Source organism: Dysidea avara, chromosome 4 (genome assembly GCF_963678975.1).
Source record: "Dysidea avara chromosome 4, odDysAvar1.4, whole genome shotgun sequence".
Lineage (NCBI taxonomy): Eukaryota > Metazoa > Porifera > Demospongiae > Dictyoceratida > Dysideidae > Dysidea > Dysidea avara.
This window is the reverse complement of record NC_089275.1, coordinates 49,257,913-49,285,058: the sequence shown is the minus strand read 5'-3', so window position 1 is coordinate 49,285,058 and position 27,146 is coordinate 49,257,913. Positions and strand designations below refer to the sequence as shown.

The following is a 27,146-nucleotide window of genomic DNA, read 5'->3' as shown; positions in this document are numbered from 1 at the left end:
AGTTATGCCACAGAAATTGTGACAATGTCATTACAGCAAATTCATATTTTTACAGAATCCCTAGATTGTGGAATGCATTACCTATCATTGACTTATCCCTTTCCCTCCCTACTATCAAACATAAACTTATTATTTTTTTATGGAATCATTTTACAAATACTTTTGACACTAACAGTAATTGTACTTTGCATTTTTTATGTCCTTGTAGGAACTGTAGTAAGCTTCCCCACTCATGTAACTTTAATATTTTGTAGTTGTACTGTACGTAAGTAAAGTTTAGTTGTAAATAAGTAGCTAAGTAGTTAATTAATTTAAGGCAGCTGGCACTGGTGGCTAGCTGACCCTCAGATCATGTGATTTCCCTTTTTGGTTTGTCCAATGTTCTGTACTTGTGTTATTTGATCTGTAAAGCATTAATAAATAAAAATGATCTCAAAATTTATTGGTAATATAAACAAGAGTTCATAATATTTGTATGGGGGAGAATGTCTAACTCTCAGCATGCATGGCCTGTACAAACACCCTGTGTAAAGTTCACCTTTTCTTAATTAAATCAACACCTTTACTGGGGATAGAAAACTGTTATTAGTGTTAATGAAGGCAAAGCCTTTGTTCTGAAATAAAGCTGAGCTGTTACTTTACACAGGGTGTTTGGTGAATGCATTTAAGTTAGACACTCTCCACCATACAAATATTATGAACTCTTGATATAAATGATTATAACTGGAATCAAATCACCTATTAACGTCAAATAAAGACTAAAATGTTTCGTTCAACAAGATCTTTATATTGGTACCATGTTTTTTAATGAGTTGATGCCTCAGGGAGATAGACATGTACAGAAATGACCAAATTTCAAAAATGGCCATAAAGGTCACATCTGCAATTGGACTATATCAACAAACAAACAGAAATGTATTGAAGAGTAGCACTGCTTTAATGAAAAATTAAAAGTGTACAATTTTTGTGTTGTGCCGCTATACTAATTGGCCAGACACATCTGCAGCTGCAAAAAAAACTACTCCATGGCCAAAAATCTATTATAAATAATTAAGTCAAGTGACCTGCTTAATCTTGCTGACTTGCATGAGGTAGAAATTCTGTGTACACATAATCATCCATAGGAAATGTTAAGATATTATTCACAATTACTGTACTATAATGTAATGTGTACTGATATGTGTAATATAACTTGTTAATGGTTGCTATGGTGATGTGTTGAGGTTGTAGAGTAGTTGGTAACTAGATGATCATTAGAATCAGGCATAAATTACTTGTAATTCTTGTATATTACATTTCCTCCTTGTACTATTGATGTGTTCAACTTCTCTCTTCACATTATCATTATACTTTAGTGTAAGAGGAAGCAACAGTGTAGTGATAGAGTTGTTATGGTGTAGGCTCCTCATAATTATCATGGCTGACTGTTCATCTATTGTATCTATTGTATCATCTATTGTATCTATTGTATCATCTATTGTATCTATTGTATCATCACCATACAGTAACAGTTGCTTTAGTGTCTTGTTATTAGTAATGGCTTGAGCAATTGCTGTGGCTCCATCTTTACCTATAGCATTGTAACTCATGCCTAGTTCCTCCAGTGAGGTGTTGTGTAGTAAACTGTTTGCAATTGCTGTAGCTCCTGTGGATGTGATTTCACAATTATTAATGTACAGTTGCTTTAGTGTCTTGTTATTAGTAATGGCTTGAGCAATTGCTGTGGCTCCATCTTTACCTATAGCATTGAAACTCATGTGTAGTTCCTCCAGTGAGGTGTTGTGTAGTAAACTGTTTGCAATTGCTGTAGCTCCTGTGGATGTGATTTCACAATTATTAACGTACAGTTTCTTTACAGTTTCTTTAGTGTCTTGTTATTAGTAATGGCTTGAGCAATTGCTGTGGCTCCATCTTGACCTATAGCATTGTAACTCATGTCTAGTTCCTCCAGTGAGGTGTTGTGTAGTAAACTGTTTGCAATTGCTGTAGCTCCTGTGGATGTGATTTCACAATTATTAATGTACAGTTTCTTTAGTGTCTTGTTATTAGTAATGGCTTGAGCAATTGCTGTGGCTCCATCTTGACCTATAGCATTGTCACTCATGCCTAGTTCCTCCAGTGAGGTGTTGTGTAGTAAACTGTTTGCAATTGCTGTAGCTCCTGTGGATGTGATTTCACAATTATTAATGTACAGTTTCTTTAGTGTCTTGTTATTAGTAATGGCTTGAGCAATTGCTGTGGCTCCATCTTGACCTATAGCATTGTAACTCATGCCTAGTCCCTCCAGTGAGGTGTTGTGTATTAAACTGTTTGCAATTGCTGTAGCTCCTGTGGATGTGATGCTATTGCCACTGATGTTCAATACTCTCATTGTGTTGGTTGTTGCTATTTTTTGTGATATTATAACTGTTCCATCATCACCAAGTTTGTTGTAACTGATGTACAACTCCTCCAAACAGGTCATCATATCAGATATTGCTGATGCTTCTTGTGATGTGAGGTCATTACCCACCATGTGTAACATTTTGACTGTGTTAGTGTTTATTACTGCAGTGGAGATGTCCCTCACACTAGTAATATTGTTATGATGTAACTTCAGAGTATGTGGCTGAAGGTGAGTGATGATGTCACCAATGAGAGGTGATGATGCTACAGTGAGGTTATTGTCATTAAGATCAATTGTTGTTATTTCTTGTTTGTTTAGTTCATCTCCACAAAGGTAGCGGTGTAGTAGGTTGATGCCATGATCTCCAATGGAACACCTTTCCAGATTTAGTTCCTTCCATTTCCTATGTGATCTTGATAGGAAGAATCCCAGGGACACCAGCTGGTGTGGGAGGAGACTGTAGTCACTGAGGTCAATCTCACCACTATCAAATGATTTGGACAAGATGTCACATAACTTGTCATCCTGAGCTTCTTGAAAACACTGGAACAAGTGGAGAACCTTCACTAGGTCCTTCAAGATGTGTTGCGAGATAGTTAGAGTGTTGGATATTTCCTGATCAGAAGTTGATCCTTGTTGATTATCATCAGATGATCCAGTCTGAGGAAGCAAGTTCATGAATTTATCATCATCATTGTGTTTAAATGCTGATAGGTAGCGTTGTAAAGAATTACCTTGTCCACTGGTTATACCACAATACATGATCCACATGTTGGAGAGACGGACACTCTTACCATCAAGATCAGGGCCAAACCTGTAACTAACAAGAAATGACTCCTTCAGGAGTGCATACACGTCATTCTCTGGTAAGGTTGCTACATATTTGGCAGCAAAATATTCTTGTATTCCCAAGTGTAGGAAGTTGAAGGATTTGGTTGGTGTACCAATTTCATCTGAACAATAACATTCAACAGATTGTAATAGTCCATAACAAGTGGGATCATCCCTGCACATGTCAGGTAAGTCATCCATTGTGAATACTATTTTGTCCTCTACAAGACCATCAAATGCAACTTTCTGTAGTTGTTGTAGTACTTGTTGGACTGGCTGTGGTAAGTGTTCCATTTTGTTGATGCGTTCATCCTCAGCAATCATCCCTGCCCTCTTCAGGTAGTGACAAATTGTGTGTAAGACAAAACTGTAATACATTTTAGAAGCAGTTGGTGGCAGGTCCTCTGGTTGACACATACAAAGGAATACAATGATGGACATTATTAAAGGAATATAACAGATGGCATCAATATTTGAATATTGTTGAAAATGTTTCTGTAACTTCTCCAGCTTAGAGGTAGAACCTTGTAAGGCTTCTTTGGCATATTTCATACGGCTGGTTTGGTCAAATCCAAGAATTTCAATTCTTCTATCTACAACATCATGAAGGCAAACAGAAGCAGTGGGTCGTGATGTTACCACTATCCTAGCTTTGGGTAAAACTTTTTTATGAACCAGTTTGACTAAAAATGATTCACAACGTAATTCATTACTCAGTTCATCAAAGCCATCAATGATCAAGGTGACATCAGCTCCATGATTGTCTTCTAAATAACTGTGTAGTTGTGTTACCTTACTGGTTGACTGTGTGAAGTGTTCTATCAGTTGTTGTACATTAGTAATTCTCTGTACATTAGGATCTCTTAACAACAGGAGGAGTACCAGTTTGTCAGAGGTGAGTAACTTACCCTCAGCCCATTCAACACAAATCTCTTTAACAAGAGTTGTCTTTCCTATTCCAGGATGACCCTCAATGAGGATACTGTTAGGGACACTGCCAGATTGAGAGCTGAATATTTGTGTGATCTCTGTTAACTTTTGGGAGTTGATATTTTCAGGTATGTCAGAAATATCTCCTTTTGTACGCAAGTAAATTGTTTGTGTTGTTTCTGCTCTTGTTTGTAAATCTTTCTGATACATCAGTGCTAATGTTATGTAGCCTTTGGTTTTAACAGGTGGCCAGGGGTCATTTTCTTCTTTACGTTTCTTAAGTTTCATGTTGCAATATTGTCCCTTCATGAACTCACTCAGCCAGTCAACCACTACAGATATGAACAAGGATGGATGGGTTATGAATTGAGGTGGTACTACAACACTTATATTTTTCTAAGTCAAGAGGGTGTTATTACAGCACCCCAAACACCTTAAGAGGTGTTATAGTCACACTGGTGTATCTGTAACACCTTGTGAATGAAATCCCACAATTAAAACTTTCTTTGGTAATTAGATTATAATTGCATTTTGCAATATACATAAAATTAATGTAGAAAGACAAGGAGTGAGTGTATTTGTAATCTTGTTGAATTACTGTATTTCAAGGGTCAATTGTGTGTTTGTAAATAGCTATCAATGTTAGTGAAGGAATCAAAGTGGCTCCACCCCCATCAAAGCATTGGAAAATTAAAATGAATGCCAGTGTGTCACTATATACCACCTCACTATAACAACAGCTGTGTATAACGACTGTGGTGTTACATTACTTTTAACACTTAATCCTACGAGTGCTCTGGGACCATAATGGGGTTCCTTCCAGACTAGGGATGCCTGTATGTGGCTGTGCAGCTTCATGGTGTTGAATAAAGACCTGTGCCATAAATGTCCTTTGATTTTAGCCGGTTCTGAGACCTGAATATGGTGAATGACCTATAACTTGACCCAGGAGCTTATAATCATAATTTCTGTTTGACCTAATCCATCCCTATGCCTTCCTCTTAAACACCTCCTTGCTTCCCTTGGCCCCAGCCTCCCACCTGCTCTTCTACAATTAACATCAAGTTAAAAACTATTTAAAATGGTAGGAAACTTAACTATTGTATTGTGAATGATCTCTTGAAGGTAAGGAATTGGTGTAAAACGTGTGAAAATTTGGTACACATAGCTGCAACCATTGGTTATGCTGAATACTAAAATTAAAACCACTTTTCCTGATACTTTAAATAGGCAATAAGACCAGTTTTCCCAGACTGCATGGGTCACAATTTATAATATGGTAGACATTTTAGTTACTGTGGAGATGGTCCTGCACGTAGGGAAGATACAAATGCTAGCTACAGAATAAATACACTGAGACTTGCTCTACACTGGGTCTAATGCGCAGCCAACTGCTTGATAAGGTCAGGCTTTAGTGATTACAATGCATATTCTGTTAAAATTGAGGAGTGATCAAAACACTTTATGGGAGTCCATGTTGATGGTTAAATTCAGTACCCTACGTAGGTTAGTGTTGTTTTAGTAAGGACTTTTAGTTTTAGTAAAAAGTCAGTTTCGTCAATAATTTTAGTTTTAGTAATTTTTCTTAATTCCTTATAGTTATTGATTTAGTTATGGTTATATTCTCTGTGTTATTTTAGTTTTAGTTATAGATTTAGTTAAAAATGTGAAAATCTTTTAGTTATCATACAGTACAATAGTACTGTATAGTAGGGACGATGAAGGTGTGGGCATGGTCCATGAAGAAAAATCTACCCAAAATCATCTTCAGAAACCTTCACGGCCATTTCACAGTATTGGTCAGGTATAAACAAGCCCAAATATGTCTTCAGAACGACCCGAAATGTTTCTGACGAGGTACTACAAAATTTCAAAAAAAATATTATTTTAGCGAATTTTCTACTGCCTTACTGCCTCACTGATGAGTTCAGTCAAGCATAGCGGAAAACTGGCTACAGCTACAGCCTTGCTTTGGCGGAAACGCTTCGAATTTTGTGGAGAAAAAACCTTTCACAATATTAAATACCTATGATGTGTGCGCTACTGTCTTACTGTTTTATCTTTGATCCTTCTTTATCGTGGCCATCTCTCATGGGTATGGCTTCCATCAAAGCACGCACACCACAGCGCCCCAACATATTGGAATAAACGTGTAGCATAATTGTAGCAAGCATGTGATTTTAATGTTGGGATACACCTCGGGATATGCTGCTGCCTGTTCAACATCGCCACTACATGCGTAAGGATTAGAGTGTTTTTTTTTTCCCGGGCTGGATGTACTGCCCTTGCCTACCACCCCCAGCACATAGGAGCAAGTGTGCTGGACAACTGGATTAGAGTGTTTGCTTTGGCTCGAAGGTGGTTTCTTTTCCGAGTTTAAAAACCGGTTGTGTATGGTGCCTCTCTACAGACTCTATGGGTAGCTTTCCCAGAGCATTTTTCAAGCGTACTACAACTGAAAAACACCGTAGTAGGCCTCATAGGCTCACGAATCTCATCATCTAGAAAGTGGGCGTGACCCGTACTTACGCGAACTAAAAGTAAGAACAGCCCCGAGGCTTTGTTGAGAGAATTAGTGGAAAATAATACTGTAGACACACTATAAAACAGTTGAGAAGATACTTCTGTGGGTAATGTGTTGTTTAAAGCAGTTTGTTAAAAATCTGCATCCTTAGGAACATTTAGCTGTGTATTTCGAGAACTGGGGGTGAATTACTAAATACGGTTATTCAATAAAATTTACAACAAAAAAAACTACACAAACAAGTGTAAGAAAAAATTAGGAATTTTCCATATGAGTAGGGACTGCAGCAATAAAAAGCACCGAAACAAGCCACTGAGACAAAACACAACTGAATGATTGCATTTTAATCCCTACTTTAACCATACATCATAGTAGGTTAAAGTAGGGATTAAAATGCAATCATTCAGTTGTGTTTTGTCCCAGCGGCTTGTTTCAGTGCTTTTTATTGCTGCACATATGGAAAATTCCTAATTTTTTCTTGCACTTGTAGTTATAGTTTTAGTAGCATTTCTAAAAATGTTTCAGTTATAGTTTTAGTTGTACATACAAAAATCTTTTAGTTATAGATTTAGTTTTAGTTATAATATAAATTTGCTTTTAGTTATACTTTTAGTTAACTAATACATATTTTCCTTACTAAAAGTACTTTTAGTTTTAGTTATAGCTAACTAAAACAACACTAGTAGGTGTTGCTGTGAAGGTGTTGTGATGACACTCATACGGTGTTACAGAGGAGTACATTGCCACTGTATTTGGGAAAAGCAGCCAGCAAAAGCAGAGCTGATTTTGATTAAGAAATTTGATCGTTTATTCATGTACAGGTAGCTTAAGCTTTGTGTTCTTAGTGAACAATCAAATCTTTTGTCATGGGTGATAAGATCAGACCTAATGTAATAGGGAGATCAGTGTCACTGTAGCATGCATAGGCCTGAGTCAAATAAGCTCAAAATTTTTCCCAAAATGCTTTCAGGAATTTTCCTAAATTTTCTCCTATTATGCTTGTTGGTGTTCTCAGTGAATGCTCTATTAGAGTATTTCACTATAAAGTGACTGAATTATTAGAGAGTATCTATCTAAGGAGCTTTGTACTATCAAGAGTTAAACATGTTGGTACAATGCATTTGAGTGCTCTATTGCCGTTTCCACCGACTGCTCTATTAGGAATATCAAGGAATTAAGCCCCATAGTTTGAAGCTATGGACCTTATCCACATTAACATTATAATTGACAAAATGGCTGTGTTAGTGTCGGGACGTTGTCACGTATTTATCTATAGTAACCAAAATCAGCTTTGTTTGTGACTTTCATGACATGGAACCATTAGTGTTATATGGTGATGCAAAATAATCCCACCAGGCGAAATGTATGCAAAACTGCACACATTTGTCTTGTAAGTATGTATGTATGCCTCAGAACAGATTACAATGGTCGGCCATTGGACAATTATCGACCAATTAGCTCAAAGACTGCCCAATTACCTACTGAACCAGTCAAGGATGGCTGACCACTTTCCACTACAAAGTTTGATATACTCTAATAGAACAGTCACCTACTCTGATAGAGCAATCAAACTAAAAGGTGTACCTAAAAGTCAAAAATGAAAAAAAGTTATTGACTTGGGGAAATGAACCTGCGCCTTTCAATGAAGTGTAATCTACACAATTCTACCACATGTTCACGCAACATTTTAGTAGCTTCTAAAGGGTTTTTAAATGTTCTGCAGTATAATAATTATGATCATAATGGCTATAGATTGTAAGCCATGTATATACATGTCACAAAACACTGCATCATTTCAACTCATCATAATGTTAGGATTTATTACATGTATGTGGCCTAACAATGATGCAGTGTATGACTGCTGAAGGAGTTTTGGATGTCAATATTTGCAATCTTCAAACATTGAATTCCAAAATTTTCTGGATTACATGTCACTGCTGCTCTTCTTCTGGTTATGAGCCTTACATCCTCTCTCCTGTTGGGAAGCTGATCTTTCTGGGAAGCCATTGTCGAGCTGGCTTTGTCACATGTCGTCCATTTCTTTTCATAATCTCATGGTCATCCTTTGCATCTACGTACTGTTTCTTCATCAGAACTAGCTGCTTGGGTAGCTTCAGTTGACTGTGTTGTTCCCCTAACTTGGCGGCGTTTTGTACTCAATGCCATCGCTGCACTTCACCAAGTAAAGTTCCTCCACATTGTGACAGTCTTTGTAGAGACACCAAAACCTTTTCCCGATTTGGACGGTTGATTGGTTGAATGCAGCACATGTTGAAGTGACTTGGTGTACCCTGTATGGATCATGATACACACGATCTACATACCTTGGATTGGGGTTGACTTTCAACCAGACCACCGACTGGCTCCTTGGCATGCTTGTCGTACTGCCTCTTCTGTGAACCCTGTGCTCTCTTAGCATTCTGCCTCACTAGCTCTCTCACCTTCTTGAGTTCTTAAAACAGTCCTCTGCTGTGTACTGATTCCATTGTTACCACTGGTGGCTTAGGTACGTAAAAATCTAATGCAGAGGGTATTCTTGCATCACACCTATAATAAAGTAAAATGAAGAAACCTCTGTAGAAGACTGTGGAGTTGTTCTATATGCTATTAATACTGGGCCCAGCTTCATGTCCCTTTCTTGTTCACTAGCTTTTTCAACATGGCTTTGAGTTAAAATCTGATTCATTCTTTCCACCAGACCATCCTTCTGTGAATGACCACCAGAAGTTGGCAATTGTTCCAGTCCAAAAATTGCAGCAGTATCTTGTAAGGTATCAGATAGGAACTCTGGTGCCTGATCATGCATAATTCAGAATCATTTCTCTGGGATTACCGTACCGTATCCATAGTTGTTGCACTGTCTTATACCTCAATGTGCAACACTCAGTCTTGTGAAGCAGACACTTGGTCCTGTGAAACTGGTAACTGTGACAGAGAATTAGCTGTCTGGTTAATAGTTGCCTGCCTTGTGCTCCAACATAAGGTTCGGTTAAAAGGGTGATAATCTCAGATACCATCTTTCCAACAGTACTTTTGTTTGGCTTTTCAAATATGGGATGTAAGCTGAAACCAATGCTTAGAAACAGTTACCATATTCACAAGTAAATACACCTGAAGTTGTTCAAGAGCATCAAGTTCAGTAGGAGCATACATACTTCTGTTCAGCATTGTTGGTGGCTCTACTGGCATACGCTATTGTGTGACTAGTATTCTTATGCACAAGTTCCACCCCAAAACCCTAACGCTAGCATCAGTCCACAAACAGAACTCCTTATCTAAGTCTGGGGGGTGCAATAACAGTGCAGTCACTATAGTATGTTCACGTTGAGCTGAATCCTCAAAAACATTTAATAACTCATGGATGCAATTACACACAATCTTGAAATTTGGCTCATTTGTAGTACTGCTTGACCCGCTAAAAATATTTCAAAATCTTTTTGTTCAAATGTTTGACATAATATTTATGGCCAATCAAAATTTTCACAATACATTTCCTATGGAGAAGCCATATAAATGTAGTGCCCATTACAGCCCTTTCCCGAATTTGTAATAGAGTCAAACCGTACGTGTCTGTTGCTGACACCTTTGCCATTACCAATAATCATCTTGTTGGCTGAAATGTTAACTCTGTTGAGAAAAAATCCACTTTTAATTTTTAGCTGTTTTTCAGGATTCAGCTCAACGTGAACATACTATAGTTGCCTCTCAAAAGCTTCCTCATACTCTTCGGACCACACGCACTCCTTAAGGTCCTTCCTTGTCAAGTTAGTCAATGGTTAAGAAATCTTAGCCATCCTGGGTATGTGCCTCCTGTAGAAGTTGGCAAGCCCAAGGAAACTCTTCACTGGCTTCCAGACATGGGGCCAAGTACATGAGTACTTATACTTAAGTACACTAAGTACAAACTTGAAAGTACTTGTACTTTACTTAAATACTTTCTTAATTTTCCCAATGTACTTGTACTTATACTCAAGTACTTCACTATGTACTTGTATGTACTTGAGTACTTAAAGTACTTTTAAGTACTTGTAAGTACTGCAAACATTGTACATAGTTTGTACACAGTGGTGTACAATGAGAATAACAAAATTGTATGATGGTGCAATTTACAACTACTTGCAATTCTTCTACTGCCTTCCCCAACCATACTATGTATCATGTTGCCATGATTAATGATGTCATAGCTTTCTAGCAAACAAAAACAATGCTGCTGTTTAAGGCAGTGCATTTTAAGAGTTTAAGAGAGAGAATGGTTGACAAAAACCTGAAAGTATCAACCCCTCTAGGCACACTTACATACTACAATACACTGAATAAGTGTATATTTTACTACAGCAAAATGTACTTGTACTTTACTTAAGTACTTCCAGCATGTACTTGTACTTTACTTAAGTACTCTCTTGATTGCTGCTGGAGTACTTGTACTTGTACTTGGAAAATTCAAAAGTACTTGTACTTTACTTAAGTACTTTTAAATGTACTTGACCCCATGTCTGCTGGCTTCACTGTCTGTGGCCTTGGAAACTCCTTCACAGCAGTTACTTTAGAGTCATTAGGCTTAACTTCCTCTGGGGCTAAAGTGTGCCGTAAGTATTGAATGTAGAAATAAAACAAAAACAAAACTCCACTCCTGACCTGAAAACAGTTGTGACATCAAACGTTGAGATGTAGCAGGTGCATTTGTTAACCTGAATGGTATATCCTGCGATATTGAAATAGACCAAGGTGGCAAGTGAATGCAGTCTTATGTTTGGCATCCTCAGCCATTCTCACTTGGTCATATCCTTGCATCAGGTCAAGAGAAGAGAATATCATGGGTTGGTTCTGTCCCACCATGCCTACCAGCTGATCAATCCTGAGTATTGGATACCTGTCCGGCATTGTGTCCTTATTAATATCTGGTAATCCACACACACCCTCAGGCTTCCATTCTTCTTCCAGACCAATACTAGGGGAGAAACATACAAACTGTTACCAAGTTCAGTACAACCAATATCCAGCAACTGCTTCAATTCTTCCTCTGGCTCTTTCCTCACCGCATAGTGTAGCAGGGGTGTCAGAGTAAAAGTGAAAGTGGTAAGGCATGCCCCTCACCCCACTGAAATTGTACATTTTCATATGCTAGCTATCTAGCTAGAGGCATTTTTTGGGTAACACTGTAGCTGGCTATTTAGCAATTCATGACTAACTAGACTAGTGTCAGAACACTGCCAAAAAGCACCTCTTTAACTCTTAGAATTTATACTACTTAAGAGATAAACTGTAAGGAATGTTTCCAAAATAGCTACAAAGAGAAACAAAGCCATGTAACTGTAGAGGTGCTTAATACGGACTAAGTCGATTTGTAGATGTGCTGAGTGAAAGACAGGTTAGAGAAGTGTTCTTTCTGTCAATTTTCACTTTAAATAAACTCTATAAGTATTACATGTTTACTACTTTTGGTTTTAGTTTCATCAAGTTGGATTTTTTTTATTTCCAGCTAAAAAGTGGCAGGGCTCTGGCCTCACTGGTCGCACCTACTGTGATGCCCTTGTACTGCAGTCTCTGAAGTGCGGCCCTTACTGGTCTTACATCACCAGTGTCTATGTAATGTGTCACCAACTCAGTCTCTCCCAACTCCTCATCTGACAGAGTAAATACATCTGATTGGCTTGATAACATCTGGCTCAACTGTTCCTGCTCTGCAGTTGCTAACTGTTCACCAAACCACAGCTGTTCTGTAACTTCTGTAACCTAGCAGGATCATTCTGACACAATAGCACCTGTACACTGGACTCTTCCCACACTGGGTCATCTTCTGGCACAATCACCACTGACCTACTTGACCAATCTGTTGTCCCATGGCTAATGTGACTGGTTTTGGCTCCCAATTGTTAATGGATGTAGTTGTGCCGGCCCACAGAATCTCAGGGAATTACACATCATGTTTGCCATATTCTTACTGGGCATCAACACACCAGCATCCTGGTCCACTTGTGGAGTACTCACCTCAACCATTCTGGATTGTCTAGGAGTCACATAATCTGCTCTGACAAGAAATACTCCTCTTGCAGGTGGATTTGCAACATACATGTAACCAGTAGGTGTATCTCCTGTAGGTGTCACTACACTTCCTTGTTTGAATACCAAACTTCACCATCACATTTGTGCCCAGAACTACTGCGCAATCGTGTAAAGCTCCTTGCCATATTGGCTTGTCACATGTAACCACAAGACATGGAATTATTACTCTTTGCTTCATGTGATCCAGTCTTGTCTCAATAGCAACAACTGATGTTGCTCCTAACGTTTGTCCAATAGCACCAATTGGCTGTGCATCCATGGGATGATTCTTCTCATGACACTGTTCAAGTGTCCAATTGTTCTGTGCCCGGACCCTTGCCAAAAGTTCATCTCGCACTAGTATTACTTCGGTGGGGGTACAGTTGCCACCTTTAAGGAAACTGACTGTGTGTCTGCAGTGAAGGTGGCACTAACACACTGGGGGTCACTGGCTGAGGTAACGAAGGGAGCTTTCGTCTGCTGGATGTCCCAGAATGCTCAGTTGACCATAACCCCGAGCTTACTGTGGGTCCTAGGATGCTTGATGACATCGGTAACACTGAATTAGCTGTGCTGGTTGTTGTTAATGGTATGACAACGTTCCCCTTCAGCAAATCTGACTGTAACTTCTCAGCTTACTATGTGACCCCTCCAGCTGTGCTGCTAACCACTTGTTCTCTAATTGGAGTGCATCCCTCTCACTATAATTAAATTATACAAGCACACTGTGCACTCTCTAACCGGCCACGTAGTTCTTTATTCTCTAACTGCAGCGCATCTTGGTCAGCACACATGCGATCAAGATGTCACTGTCTCTCTTGCAGCAGCCTCTTACATGAACTTAGTTGAGATTGAGTGCTCTCGAGTGTGACCTCTGACTGAAATAGTCTATGTGCTAGGCTACCCTTGTACCTACAACGTGAGCACATGAACATTATTGAATTACACCTTGACTCTGTTAATGCATTATAACACTGTTGACTGGACTTATCACTTGCCCTTATACAGTCAAGGTGTTCCCACTACTATTATAGGTCGCACTGCTCCATATCTAACACTTCCTTCTTGCAGGTGCTGCAGGGATCACCGGTGTTCATGGCAAATGGTAACAATGATGACACTCCTTCTGACTCCATCGTCATGGTACATCAACTCTCTTGAATGTCTTGGTAGGACCTACAAGTTGTCAAGTCTGAGATCTGCTCCTAGTTGTGCCTTGAACCTGTCTTTGTCACAAACACTCTTAACAGTTGGTCTTACTACTTAGCAATCAAATTCAAACAATTTTGAACTCAAAAGCATAGCCCACTACAATTACTAAGTTCAACATAAAAAAAGTGTCAAACTACAACATGGTGGATTATGTGTCACTGCTCCTGCTCTTCTTTTGGTCACGTGCCTTACACTACTTCAATCACTTTAGCATTAATAATGAATATTGTTATAGCATACAGCTATAAACATGTGACTGTTCTATTACAGTGACTGCTGTATTAGAGTACCTCTGTTACCAAGGGACGTGGTCACTTCCTTGTCTTTACCAAGTTATCATAAATGTAGCTGGAATAATAAGATGGTAAAGTTATTGTGTTTGACTACAGTGTAAACAGATTTAATGGCTATATCATGAAGTTACAGGCATCTACCAGGTGTCCACAATTTTAAACCAGGTGCACACCCACAGTTGGCTGATGCCTGGCTGTGGGTATGTGCCTGGTTTCCTGAAATTGGTTTGTGTGTCAAACTAGTACATGTATGAGTGTTTGTCCAACACCCACTTGAGCAAACAGGTTTTGAGCTACAGAAAATATACCTTCACACAATGAACAAAGGCTGTTTATGTACTGTATTAGTCAACTTTCTGTGTTTACTTGGCTGGCAACTGAAAGTAGGTGAAACAGTTGACTAGGAGCTAGCCTACGTCCTGTAACTGGAGTATAACAACTGAAAACAATGTTACAGGACTTGTAAACTACCAGAAATGGCATACCTTCTTGAGTTGAAAGGGGATGTAACTCTTTTGTACTCAAACGAAAATTCAGAGCAGAAATGAGGCTTTGTGTAGTTAATTTGCATATGAAAATATAATAGACAAACTATAAAACAGCTAAAAATATACTTCTGTGTATAATTTGTGGTCATAATAATGTAATCCAAAATAATTTAATGCACTGCATGTTAGAATGTATTGTTACAAAAAACAAAGCTATAGCTTGCTGTGTGTTTCATTTAATTTACAAAGAGTTTGTAGTATTTACTGGGCTCCTGGTGTTTAGATGTAGCATAGCATCTAGTTTGGCGTGGCCGCCCCTTCATTTAGAGATTAAGGGTCTACATCATATGCTTGTGCCAGATTACGAGAATCAGATACAACCAATCAGATCTCTTGGTTATGAATTAATACATTATTCATGCAAACTATTCTTGCACATTATGATGGTGACAATATGTGGAGTTATCCTTTCTGAACACCAAGAACGTAATAGAAGGTGTTTGTCAAGAATACTTCTGTCAACCTCTTGACTAGCAAAGACATTTTCGATAACAACATAAACAAAGGAATTTGAATTTAATTTGACTGTGTGGTTATCATGATATAATACCACATTCCATCTGCACCAGTATGTGACGTTAGACAGACCGGACTCTTAATCAAAGGGGCAACTGCGCCAGACTACACAACATCAACTTGTTTAAACTGCATCTTTTACAGTAGCGTAAGTAGTTTAAATAATTTTGTGGCAACTAAGTCCTCAAGGAAAGTGTTGATACAGATATTTAACACCTTGATAATTATAGTTTTGTTGTATGAAGAAGATGACAACCAACCTGTAATAGGAGGAAAGACAAGATGCAGAGGGCACATACTCATCTGAACCACAAAAGGCACATGCCAATAGTGAGTTTGTTATTGTGGCATACAATGGTGGCCATGCACTGTTTTGTTTAGCCTCCAGCCTTGTGACTGTGGTCAGGTTTGTAGACCAAAATTCAAGTTTGGCAATAAAAAAAAATCACCTATATCTGGCTGCTGGTTTTCTTGCTTTTATTCAAAAGCCTGCTTATGAAATCGAAGATAGAGGCAAAGAGGCCACCGGTGATGTTAATTTAATGGGACATTAAAATTGATTAGCAATAACTTTGTTGCAGCCATATCTTCAGTTGGCTTCCAACGGTAGATATGATATTAACCTGATTGAGTAGTATCTGATCTCTTCCTCCTTTTAGCTCCTCCCTTCTTAAACTTTGTCTTCTTCCTTCCTGTCTCAGTAGCTACTGGTTCATCAGATGAGTCATCAGTTGATGATGAATGGTTAACTGGTGTGGACAATAATGGATCACATGAGTATACTTGACAATCACATATAAGATTAATTTCCACAATGACATTTCTAGATATACGTGCATTATATTTAAATTAATTCGTGTTGGTAGTACTTGCTATGCAAGAGGACATGTGTTCTGGGGACATGCACTGTTTATAGTGTCACAAGTGTCCAAGAGTGACAAGAGACATCTTTGATGGCAGCCAAATACATTGAATGTTATAAATACACTTACCTAGTTCTAATAGTTGTTGAATGTTACTGGCCACATTGTTCAGTCCAATAAGTGTGAGAGCTTCTATCACTTTATCCCAACTAGCTAGCTTATCAGTGTTCAGCCATTTGTCAAACATTTTCCTACAACATGTTCTGGCATCATTCCTAGTATCTGTTTCAATTGTTTTTAGATGATTTTCATATTTTGGCTCTAGTAGTAGCAGTCCCAACTCGTACCATTGGTCTGCAGCGTTGGGTATCACGTGAATTAGTAAATCTCTCAATACAGGACAATCACAACCTACAGTATCATAGATAATGTCTATATGACAGTGTCACACTTACTCACCACTTGCATTGATCCTCACTTCAGCCATTCTCAACACAAGTTCAGTTTAGCAACCTATGAAGGAAGATGCACATGCAGTTACACACACTATGGTATTAAGTAACTAGAAGTACCAAACAAGAACACCAATGGTCTAATCACATTACACTACAACAGCTTCAATTGAAATGGTGAGCTCTATAGTGAAACTACATGTACATTAGTAAGCATGGTTACAAGGAGGAAATATAATATTACAATGGTTAGGGTGCTTAGCATGAATGCAAGCAGGGCCACCCAGAGAAATTAAGGGACCCAGGGCAAATAGTTATAGTGGGGCCACAGGGGCAAGGAGGGTTCCACTCTGAATCACAACTTCAGCCTAGCCGTAAGGGGGACCAAGCATTAAACACCAGCACTGCTCATGTAGCTATGTAGAGCACATGGTGATGTCACATTTTTTAAAGAGCATGAGATTTCCTTATGTCATTAATGATGCAAAACACTAAAGTTTATTGTTTGTGGTTTTGACAGGAATGTAGTTTAATTATTCAATGCGTCTTTCCTACCAGTGACTTAAACGTGCTGTATAGAACAAACGAAACCTTTTCTGCTTTACATGACAACTATTGCAACATTAATTAATATATTGGGAACCAAGCATAAATATTATAGTGTCCTATATTTGCTGTGTAGCATGTATGTCGATAGTGCTTTAAAGTACATGATCCTTATGCAGTACATAATAATTTATAGTGAAATAATGAGCATGCAAGGCTAATTAGTTAAACTGCATGCGAGCTAAGGCAATTGTATACAGTATACCCTACATTACATACAGGTTGTGTACACATGGTACAGTTTCAGTTTCTACATTACGATGTTTACCTTACCAACTGTCACAAAGAGAAATGAACTTAGGCATAATTTAAAGCCAACACAATTTGCAGTTATAGTTACTGCATGGCAAGCAAAGGTTCAGAACTTGTCCTATGCTATGCACTTTCAGTTCTGATGTTGTAGTACTCTTGCCATACAAAAACCCAGTTTTGAAACACCTGCAGTGTAATTGACCATTAAGGTAATGTATGAATCATTAGAGTGAAAGCATGTAAGCAGGATTATAATGAAACAGTTGTGCCAGGTCTGATGCAGTTCCTCGGTGTAAACTATAGATCTGCATGGTTCCAGTATTATCATTTTTCAGATACACAGTAGTATTTGTTCCATCATGCAAGCCGCCTATTACTACAGCAGTATTGAGGTAAGTCTGAACAAACAGTTTTTCATGTCAGTGCACACCTATGTGCTTAAAACAAAGATGTAGATATTCTGGATACTGGTGAAAGAAGCTTTTACCTACTCTAATACAACACACTGGACCAACACACAGATGGACAAATACGTTGGCAATTTGCCTGCCCTATCCCAAAAGTGCTATAAGAGTCCCTATTATGTGAGGCAGTTAAGTGCCAGTGTTGAAAAACTGAGTATAAGAGTTTGTAGATGAAGACTTGCATGGAACAGATAGAACAAAAAGGTGCATCAAAAAGGTCCCTAAAGTGAAAAAAAAAGTTATGTGAACCCTGGCTGGTTATAATAACCTTGAGGTTAAGGGAGGTGCACAAATCGCCACAGTTGTTTATCTGTGGTTTTGACAGGAATGTAGCTCAACTTTTCAGTGATCCTTCCCTACACCAGTGCCTTCATCTCCCTATAAAGAGAGAACAAAAACACGTATTGATTTGCTACAACAACACTCGAGTTGCCAGATGATGGGCGTTTAATTTCGCTAAAGTCCCGCCTCGATACGTGCTTTGCATGCCAAGATATGATGAGCTAAAAGTCGTGTTTTAAAAAGGTGTTCACAAAAAGGTACTGAGTAGAAAGAAAAAAATCTGTCAACACGTGGATTTGAACCCACGACCTCTTACACGCTAGTCAGGCGTTCTACCACTTGAACAGTATGTGCTGTGGTTTTCAAAGGAATGTTGCTCAAATTTTCTCTACACCTTGGCCTTCTACGCGCTGTAGAGACCGAACGGAAGCACACGTGAACTCGTGATAACAATCTTAGAGTAGGCGGACGATGAGCGCTTCATTATCAGCACAGACTATGTCGATTCGCGCCAAGTCTGGTGAGTAAGCAGCGTGACCGTCAGACAGACAGACAGACAGCTTTTCAGCTTTATATATATAGAGGATAGAGGAAGAGGATAGAGGATATAGAGGATAGAGAAGAGATATATATAGAGATATCATAGGGTTCCCTTGAGTTCCAACATTGAGGCTTACACAATGCAGGAGATATGGATTGTAATGAAATTTTGTAAATCAGTCCAGATGGATCAATTGCAGTTATCCCAATTTGGTCCACTCCAGACCAATTTTAGCAACTGAATTTGATCTGGCTAACCAAAACTTATCATGGCTAGACATCACTGGAATATAGTCAGTTACAGCTATGTTTGTAACAGAACGTTGGGTTCCCCCTAGCACCAATAAATAATCTTATTAATATTCCTGTCACGAAATCATTGTAGAATATCCTTTTCTGCTCCATTTTTTTTCTTAAACGTAGCTGAATATTAATCCAATGAACACCAGATTAGCAATAAATCTATCATACTTTTGTTATAAATATTTTTACACTTATACATTTGAATCTAAGTGGATCATTCCAGCATGATCACACCAATGTTCTCAATTGGTCACTGGACAGTAGAGAATTAGTCCTGAAAATTTCATCATGATTGCTTAATGCATGTAGGAGACATAAAGCAATGTAGTGTGAAATGATTGTGTAATACTTGGGAGGTTAAGAAACTTATGGAATTAGTTTATTCCAATCTCCCACTCTCAATTATTTTTGTAGTAAGTTTGATATAGTTACATGTATAATATCTACCTGTGCTGTATACTTCATTTGCAATAATATTAATTGATAAACATACATTATCATTTATATAGAACAATTGGAAGTTTGCACTTTCTCACAAAACAATATTTACCAGAAGCCAGCCAGTCTCATAACACCTTCATGGTTCCTTAGCAGGCCCAAAAATGCCTTCAGTATTTGAAATGCTTCCAATATGTAGGTTGCTACAAAAATGTTCAGTACTGACTGACTGATGCCTTAAGATGAGCATAACTCAACAATGGTTAATGCTACAAGCTTGATTTTTTCACTGTTTGATGTTGCTTCAGCCCAACAGCTTTTAGCATACCACAGTATGTACAATACATGCATCATGGACTTACCTGTCTTCCCCTTTGTGCCCCATTTATCTTTGCTGACAGTGCAAGGTGTCGATTCATGGTAATGCTGTGTGATGGCTTTCCTACGTTTGTATATAACAGGAATTGTTTGAGGTTTTTGTTGTTACTGGAATGATTGCAGAGGTCCTTCTCATAATGTTCTTCATTTGTAGTGCTTTATAACAGGCCGAAAATGTAGCATAATGGTGACTTTGCCATTTCCGTAATTGATAGTTGGGATGTGTGTTCGGATGAAATCTGTTTTCTTTTGATGCAGTATGCGTGGGTTTAACAGACATAACAATGTTACAAAAAGTAAACAACAAGTACAAGAAATTTAAAGTTTGATTAGGGATCAAAGTAATTCATTTCTTTAGTCTGTGGTATATATACTGAAGTATAGGACCACTAGAACATCATCAGGTGTACGCTATAGGCGATCTCCCTTGTTTCCCTACTTTTATTTCATTGATCTGTAATCAAACTTTAAAACTTCCTAAAATGCATGTCTTTTTTTTTTTGGACAGTCAATGAACTACTACAATGTATGGCTGTGGCTCTATAGGACTATGGCTAGGGATAACTACTATTAAATTAGTGGGACACTATACTGATGATGTAACAGTTTGACATCACCATGGAAGAGAACTGTGAATGTCAAGAGTAACCCCCTAGATACAGGGTGTAACCACTTATCATGACGTTCTTCATTATCAGTCAACCATAGACTGTTTTAAGTATCAAGAACTGTTGGAACTGATTGCCATCAAATATTGTTCATATTAGAGTTTTAAAGACTTTACTGTGTAACATTATAGCATTATTGTATTTATATAGGAATAATAGACTAACCAAAGTTTTGCAAGGAATGGTAGTATACGTAGGTCTCAGAGGAGGGCACAACTCCACAGAAGCTAGGGACGAAGACTAATATGTGACTGTCTCTGGGAAAACCGGTCTTATCGCCCATTTAAAAGTATCGAGAAACGTCGGTTTTAAATATTCAGAGTGTTGTAGCTGGCCAATGGTGGTAGCTACGCATACCAAATTTTCACATGTTTTACAATTTCTTACCTTCCTGATCATCCACTGAAGAAGTAGTCAACAGCTAAATTTCCTGCCATTTTAAATAGTTTTTAAACCGAGGTTGACTGTATCAGCAAGCTCCAAAAAGGGTGGGAGGCAGGGGCCCTGGAAGGAGGGCAATATGGTATTCAAAAATTGAAAAGGAACATGTTGGGATGAATTGGGCCAAGTTATGGGCCATTCAGAGCTCAGAACCGGCTAAAATGAAAGGAAATTTACAACACAGGTCATTGTCCAACACCACAGAGCTGTACAGCCACACACAACCACTTTCTGGTTGGCCAGGGCTCAATCAAGGCCCCAGACCACTCGTACAGCTCACCACTGTGCTTTAAAAAAGCAGACCACTTTACTCTGGTTGACTGTGACAGTGAAATTTGATGGTGCATTCATTAAGCTTTGTGTTTGCGTGAAAAAATCAAACTTCCTGTCTTGGGCGATAAGACCGGCTTTCGCAGATCCAATCACATACACAGATGTAGAATATATTATATCATACTGCATATTAGGGATCATGGAGATTTGGCAAAAAAATTAGAATAACACCATCCTGGCACCTTAGCAGTATTCGTTAGGTATAACCAAGCCCAAAAGTGCCGTAAGTACAATCCTTCCAATAAATTGAAACTTAAAAGAATTTTCTGCATGCCCACCTGCCTGCCTGGCTGGCCGCCTACCCACCAGCCTGCCTCAATGTCCAGCTGCTATTCTTGTGAGAAATAATGTATATTTAAATTGTATTTTCAATTAATAGTAAAAGTGCTGCATACAGTTGCAACAACTAGTGTAGCCTAGTAACCTGAAACCAACCTAGTAAACATTTTCTACCAATTTGTTAGAGAAGTGGTTACAAAGTATACATTCCAGCAAGATGACCTTCCTACAGATCAACAGGGGTCTGACTTTAAAGTGTGGCATATACAGCAGAAGGCGTACAGTAGCCTATCCAGCAGGTAGCAGCAGCCAAGCAAGTAAACATTCTGCCACCATATAATGCACTGACCTAAACTACTGTCTGCTACACAACATGTACACTACAGGAAATATGATACTTGAAAAAGCAGACAGAAAATATAGTGCATGCATGAGCACACATATGAGCCAGTGGGCATAGAATTACAATAATTATTATATTTTATCACTTCAAACACTGTCAAGTCTTCTTTGTCAGGTAAATCATAAAATGTAACACATTATGGTGTAGAATATGTGTATGATCTACATACTAAGTTTTAACAGGAGCGTATCGAATTCTATGGACAAGGGAGCGTGTAACTTCGTACACTACCAAAATTCAAACATGGCGTCCACTGTTACTATGTACATCATTGGTTACATACAATAGGGACGTGCACAATGAACCATCACTTCATCGTATTCTATGAAGGCAGCCAAGCTGGCTTTGATAGGCAGCTGTCAAGTTGAAGAATAACTTTATAATGGTCCAGTAATTTCATGTGAATACAGAAAGGCTACCCTGTTATGCCTGCACTAGTATTCTTCCATCATGCCATCAACTTTGTTTTCCATAGCTTCATTTCAATGATGCCTGTAACACGGCATATATGCGTTTCTGTGTAATGTCCTAATAAGGAATTTTATAAGTTACTTTTTATAGCACACGACAGCCATGTTTGAATTTTATTGTTTACAGAGTTACGTACATGCTCCCTTGTCCATAGGATTCAACATGCTCCTGGTTTTAACTTTGGCTGAAAATCACAACAGATGCTTATTAAGGATTTTGGTGTTTGATATGTAGCAAAAATTTGTACTCGAGTACTACTAAAAATTTCATGATCCATCATTTGTCAGTTCAAGTGATGCATCATCTTCAAGGAGTGACATGTCATAACGGCTGGAGAGTTTCAATAATGATCAACTTTACTTGTCAATAACATTTACATAGACATTTTAAAGTAATAAAATGTATTATCGCTGTTACTTGAAAAGTATCAACTGCTTATGGTCAAATATGTCACAGGTATAGCTACAAGTGAGGGGCAAGTAATGACATGAATTTTGTATAGCTACGTCACCTCTGCAATTATTTCAGAAAGATGGAATATTGCCTGAAACTGCACATTTGTGACCGAATTTTGGAAAATCACCCTTATGGTCACACCTGAAATAATTAGAAATTTTGAAACCAGAATGGTGCTGTACTTAATAGCAAGAGTTCATAATTATGAACTCTTGTTAATAACAAAACACTTCTCATAACATTTAACTTGTAATTCAAGGTATCTAGCTATGGTTTCTTAAATGAGTAGGAATTGAACTTATAATGCTGTGTATCAGGACTAATTTAATGTGTCAATTGCAAATGTACCTGTAAGGGTGATTTTCCAAAATTTGGTCACATTTGGAAGATGAAAGTTGAACAGATGTAATGGGAGTTTAAAATCACAGATTTTCTGATTAGCTAAATCACTGAGACAGATGAACTAAGAAAATATGGGTGCGCATCTTTCTGGCTCATAGACGATTATGGATTTATAGCTAGCACTCTGTTGCAAGTCACTGTAGTTAGTAGTTGTGCTATGTACACTAGAGAGCACTTTGTACTATTTACATAACAGGTTTACAAGTAATAGTAACTACATAAACTCATCCAAGATGTACTCTTATTAAAGCTCATGCAGACATTGTTTTAAACAGCATATCCAGTGTATCAATTTTTTACCAAAGATTTACTGCCTGGGGATCCGAGGGGTTCAAATGAATTCCCCATCACTAGAGTCAACTATCGATTAATGGACAATACGATGTTTGGACAGCTCCTAGAAAACCTGCAGCTTAGGTTATGGTACCAAAAGGTAGGCTACACTAAGCAGTTATTATCCTCCAATAATCAGCTATGCATGATTAATAGCTTGCGAGCTACAGCTTGTTCCGATAAATTCTACGTTCAGACAAAGCTATCAGTTTTCGGACTTTGATTTTTACTACCAGTAAACAATGTTCAATTTATTTCAAATTTGTATACAATATACATGTATTCATTAGCTAGCAAAGGCCAAAAAATGGTTTCATTATCTTTAGCATAGAGGGAGTAGCAGCCTCACAATTTTTAGCGGTAAATTCGGACGCATTTTATTATTAATTTAGCCATGCCCACCAGTAAAATTAATGCTTTTGCATCAATTGCACCAGCGCTAAAGCACAGAAGCAGGTAAATAAATATCTTTCAAGAGTAGAGGTGTGCTTTTATAGTTCATATTCAGGATATTTCCGTTGGTACGCTGCATTTTGCACGGAAGGTGGAAAAATGAAGTCACAAGAAATTGCCTCCTAGCCACCCAGAAATGTTAGCCTTGGTGTCCAATCACAAAAACCATCTTGGAAATTGAAAGGCGTTTCTTTCTCTACCTTATATGGATGCCCAAAAATGCACGTAAATGCCACTTTATGCACCCATATAAGGTAGAGAAAGAAACGCCTTTCAATTTTCAGGACGGATTTTGTGATTGGGCACCAAGACTAACATTTATGGGTGGTTAGGAGGTAATTTCTCGTAACTTCATTTTTCCACCTTGCATGCATCTCCTTCATTTAGGAGCCAAAATGCAGCGTGCCAACGGAAATATCCTGAATATGAACTTTAAAAGCGCACTTCTACTCTTGAAAGATATTTATTTACCTGCTTCTGTGCTTTAGCGCTGGTGCAATTGATGCAAAAGCATTAACTTTACTGGTGGGCATGGCTAAATTAATAATAAAATGCATCCGAATTTATCGCTAAAAATTGTGAGGCTGCTACTCTCTCTATGCTAAAGAAAATGAAACCATTTTTTGACCATTGCTAGCTAATGAATACAGGTATATTGTATACAGATTTGAAATAAATTGGACATTGTTTACTGGTAGTAAAAATCAAAGTCCGAACGTATTTATTATTTATTGATTAGCAAAACCCATCTAGGGTATAACGCTAATGTACCAAAAAAAGGTGATTAACTAGCTATAACTAGATAAATAATCTTTTAAAAATCTAGATTACAATTATTTAAATTCTCAATATTCAAGTTATTCTAGTCAGGGATTGTCCTTGGCAGAAATGAATAGATATCGGTTCGTTCTGGCATACTGTTGCATAAACTTTTGATTGTGGTTAGCCCTGGTAGTTGTTAAGGGGGATGGCACTGGCAAATACTGGGTAGGAATATGTATCAACTTGTTTACGAACTTAAATAGCAGAATTAAACGTGAATGTCTTCTACGATTCTCAAGTGATGGCCATTTCAACGTCATTAGCATGTCAGTTATACTGTCTCTGTGGTTCCTCCTCCAAGATTTGTTAATACAAACCGCACAGCACGATGTTGTAGCATTTCTAGCTTATGGATGGATGTTTGCTGGTATGGATCCCATATAGCAGAACAATACTCAATAGTTGGTAAAACAATCTGTTTATAAGCACGCTCTTTTAAGTGAGGTGGACGTTTCTATGTAGAAATCCTAGTAGTCGATTTGCTTTGTTGCAAATCGAGTTAATGTGAGGGGTCCATGATAACTTGCTATCTAATAGCACTCCCAGATAGTGATGTTTTTCGACAACTTGTAGAGGGATTCTGTACATTGTATATACCATAGATTATATAATCTATGGTATATGTAAAATTACTAGTAGAGTGTAGAGTAGATACTTGTAGGATGCAGCACTTTTTGATATTGAACTTCATCTGCCAAACATCAGCCCATGTTGTTAACTTGTCAGTAGAATTTATCGGACCGAGCATACTATTGCTTACAACTTTCTAGTCATTAATCATGCATAGCTGATTATTGGAGGATAATAGCTGCTTAATGTAGCCTATACCGTTTGGTACAATAACCTAAGCTTTTTTTTTTTTTTTTTTTTTTTAGCTGCAGGATTTTTAGGAAGTGAGTGGCAGCTGTTCGAACATCGTACTGTCCATAAATCGATACTTGACTCTAGGTTAGCAGCGTTAGAACTGCAACTAGCGCCACCCTCGGGTGATTACAAGGAATCAGCAGCAGTGCTGATCAACAGTGACACAAAATGGACGTAAATTTTAATACATACTTGTTAGTAGCTACAGCAGGACTGAAATAACAACGACGTCAAGTAGTAAAAGCAGGCTCCACCCTCAGTCTCTGCCTTCGTTATCTGAGTGAATTTATTAGAATCGCGCGTGTACGTTTCGGGTTGAAGCGAGCGACATGCAGTGAGATGTGAACAGCTCAATGATGAAGTAAGTCTGTTAGTTTTACTGTATATGATTTCAAATTGGCAGGGGTGGCACCAAAAGGCTAGGCCTGCACATCGGTGCTTCCCCAAATACACACAGATCACACACAATTAAGTACATAAATGTTGCAACAGGATGCAAAAACACAGAACACATACAAAACTCTGGAAAGCACATCACATATACAATAGGATTGGCAATGAAAAAATCGACCCTCTTTAGATTAACTTGTAACTCAGGGGATGGAGCCTACCAATGTCAAGTTTTAAATGGTGGGTTCGGTAGTGACCAAATGCCTTCCGTTTGGGATATAGCCGTGTCATAAATTTTAACGGATTTCGGCTCATTTCCATAAAAATGGGCAGGAACATCTAGAATGTTGTCCATTGCTGTTTTGGGTTATTGAGTGCAGAGGTGCTCTACACAATACACTTGCTTAAAAGGTGATTTGCTGTAATTCAATTTTCGCTAAAAACGACACTTGACGGGTTTGCAATGATAAATCAACCCACTGAAACTCACTTGACGAAGTCCAAGGTTGGTTTACTAACTCCCAGGCACGTTTTTGGACCTTATTGCATGGAGATTTACAATGTTTACGTGCCAACGCAAACTGATGCCCTTGCTCATGCTATGCTAGAAACTCGCAGCATGCGCATATGTTTCACCAAGAATACTCATCCGTTTTTGATAGTATAGTGACCACCATGTAATGCACCATACTGAAGTGCTCTAAACATGCCCATTTTTATTTAAAAACCTGAAAAATCGCGGAAAATTGAAGTGTGTGCTACAGAAACATCAAGGGGAATTACCGCATTATTACCCTACGGCTTTGATGTAGACTTGGGTAGGATTGATCATCCAGAGTTGGAGGAGAAACTATAGAGGTTGATTTTTTCATTGCCAAACCTATATACAAGTACAAAACTGAAAAGTAATGGAATGATTACACAGTATCAAAAAGTGGCAATGTTTTACAGCTGATAATAATCTACAATAT

The 27,146-nt window shown here is 38.2% G+C and overlaps 3 protein-coding genes across 3 annotated transcripts in view; 1 reads left to right on the top strand and 2 right to left on the bottom strand.

Annotated features, from left to right (window-relative positions):
- Nucleotides 1–27,146, top strand: part of LOC136252625 (uncharacterized) — a 60,078-nt gene that overhangs the window by 28,088 nt on the left and 4,844 nt on the right. Inside the window, exons 9-15 of the mRNA XM_066045140.1 lie at nucleotides 2,460–2,614; nucleotides 2,705–3,054; nucleotides 3,101–3,252; nucleotides 3,305–3,498; nucleotides 3,601–3,959; nucleotides 4,075–4,112; nucleotides 4,180–4,275. The gene's annotated coding sequence lies outside the window, so the exon portion shown is untranslated. The remainder of the gene's footprint in view (nucleotides 1–2,459; nucleotides 2,615–2,704; nucleotides 3,055–3,100; nucleotides 3,253–3,304; nucleotides 3,499–3,600; nucleotides 3,960–4,074; nucleotides 4,113–4,179; nucleotides 4,276–27,146) is intronic.
- On the bottom strand, nucleotides 1,260–1,757 carry LOC136253950 (ribonuclease inhibitor-like). Its single transcript, XM_066046607.1, has one exon. It carries the CDS (start codon nucleotides 1,755–1,757, stop codon nucleotides 1,260–1,262), a length of 498 nt encoding a protein of 165 aa, XP_065902679.1.
- On the bottom strand, nucleotides 1,853–26,076 carry LOC136253949 (protein NLRC3-like). The gene is made up of 5 exons (XM_066046606.1): nucleotides 25,978–26,076; nucleotides 16,605–16,658; nucleotides 16,275–16,556; nucleotides 15,906–16,031; nucleotides 1,853–4,479 (listed from the first exon to the last, which is right to left on the bottom strand). The coding sequence occupies exons 2-5, from the start codon at nucleotides 16,630–16,632 to the stop codon at nucleotides 1,853–1,855; spliced, it is 3,063 nt and encodes a 1,020-aa protein (XP_065902678.1). The 5' UTR covers nucleotides 16,633–16,658; nucleotides 25,978–26,076.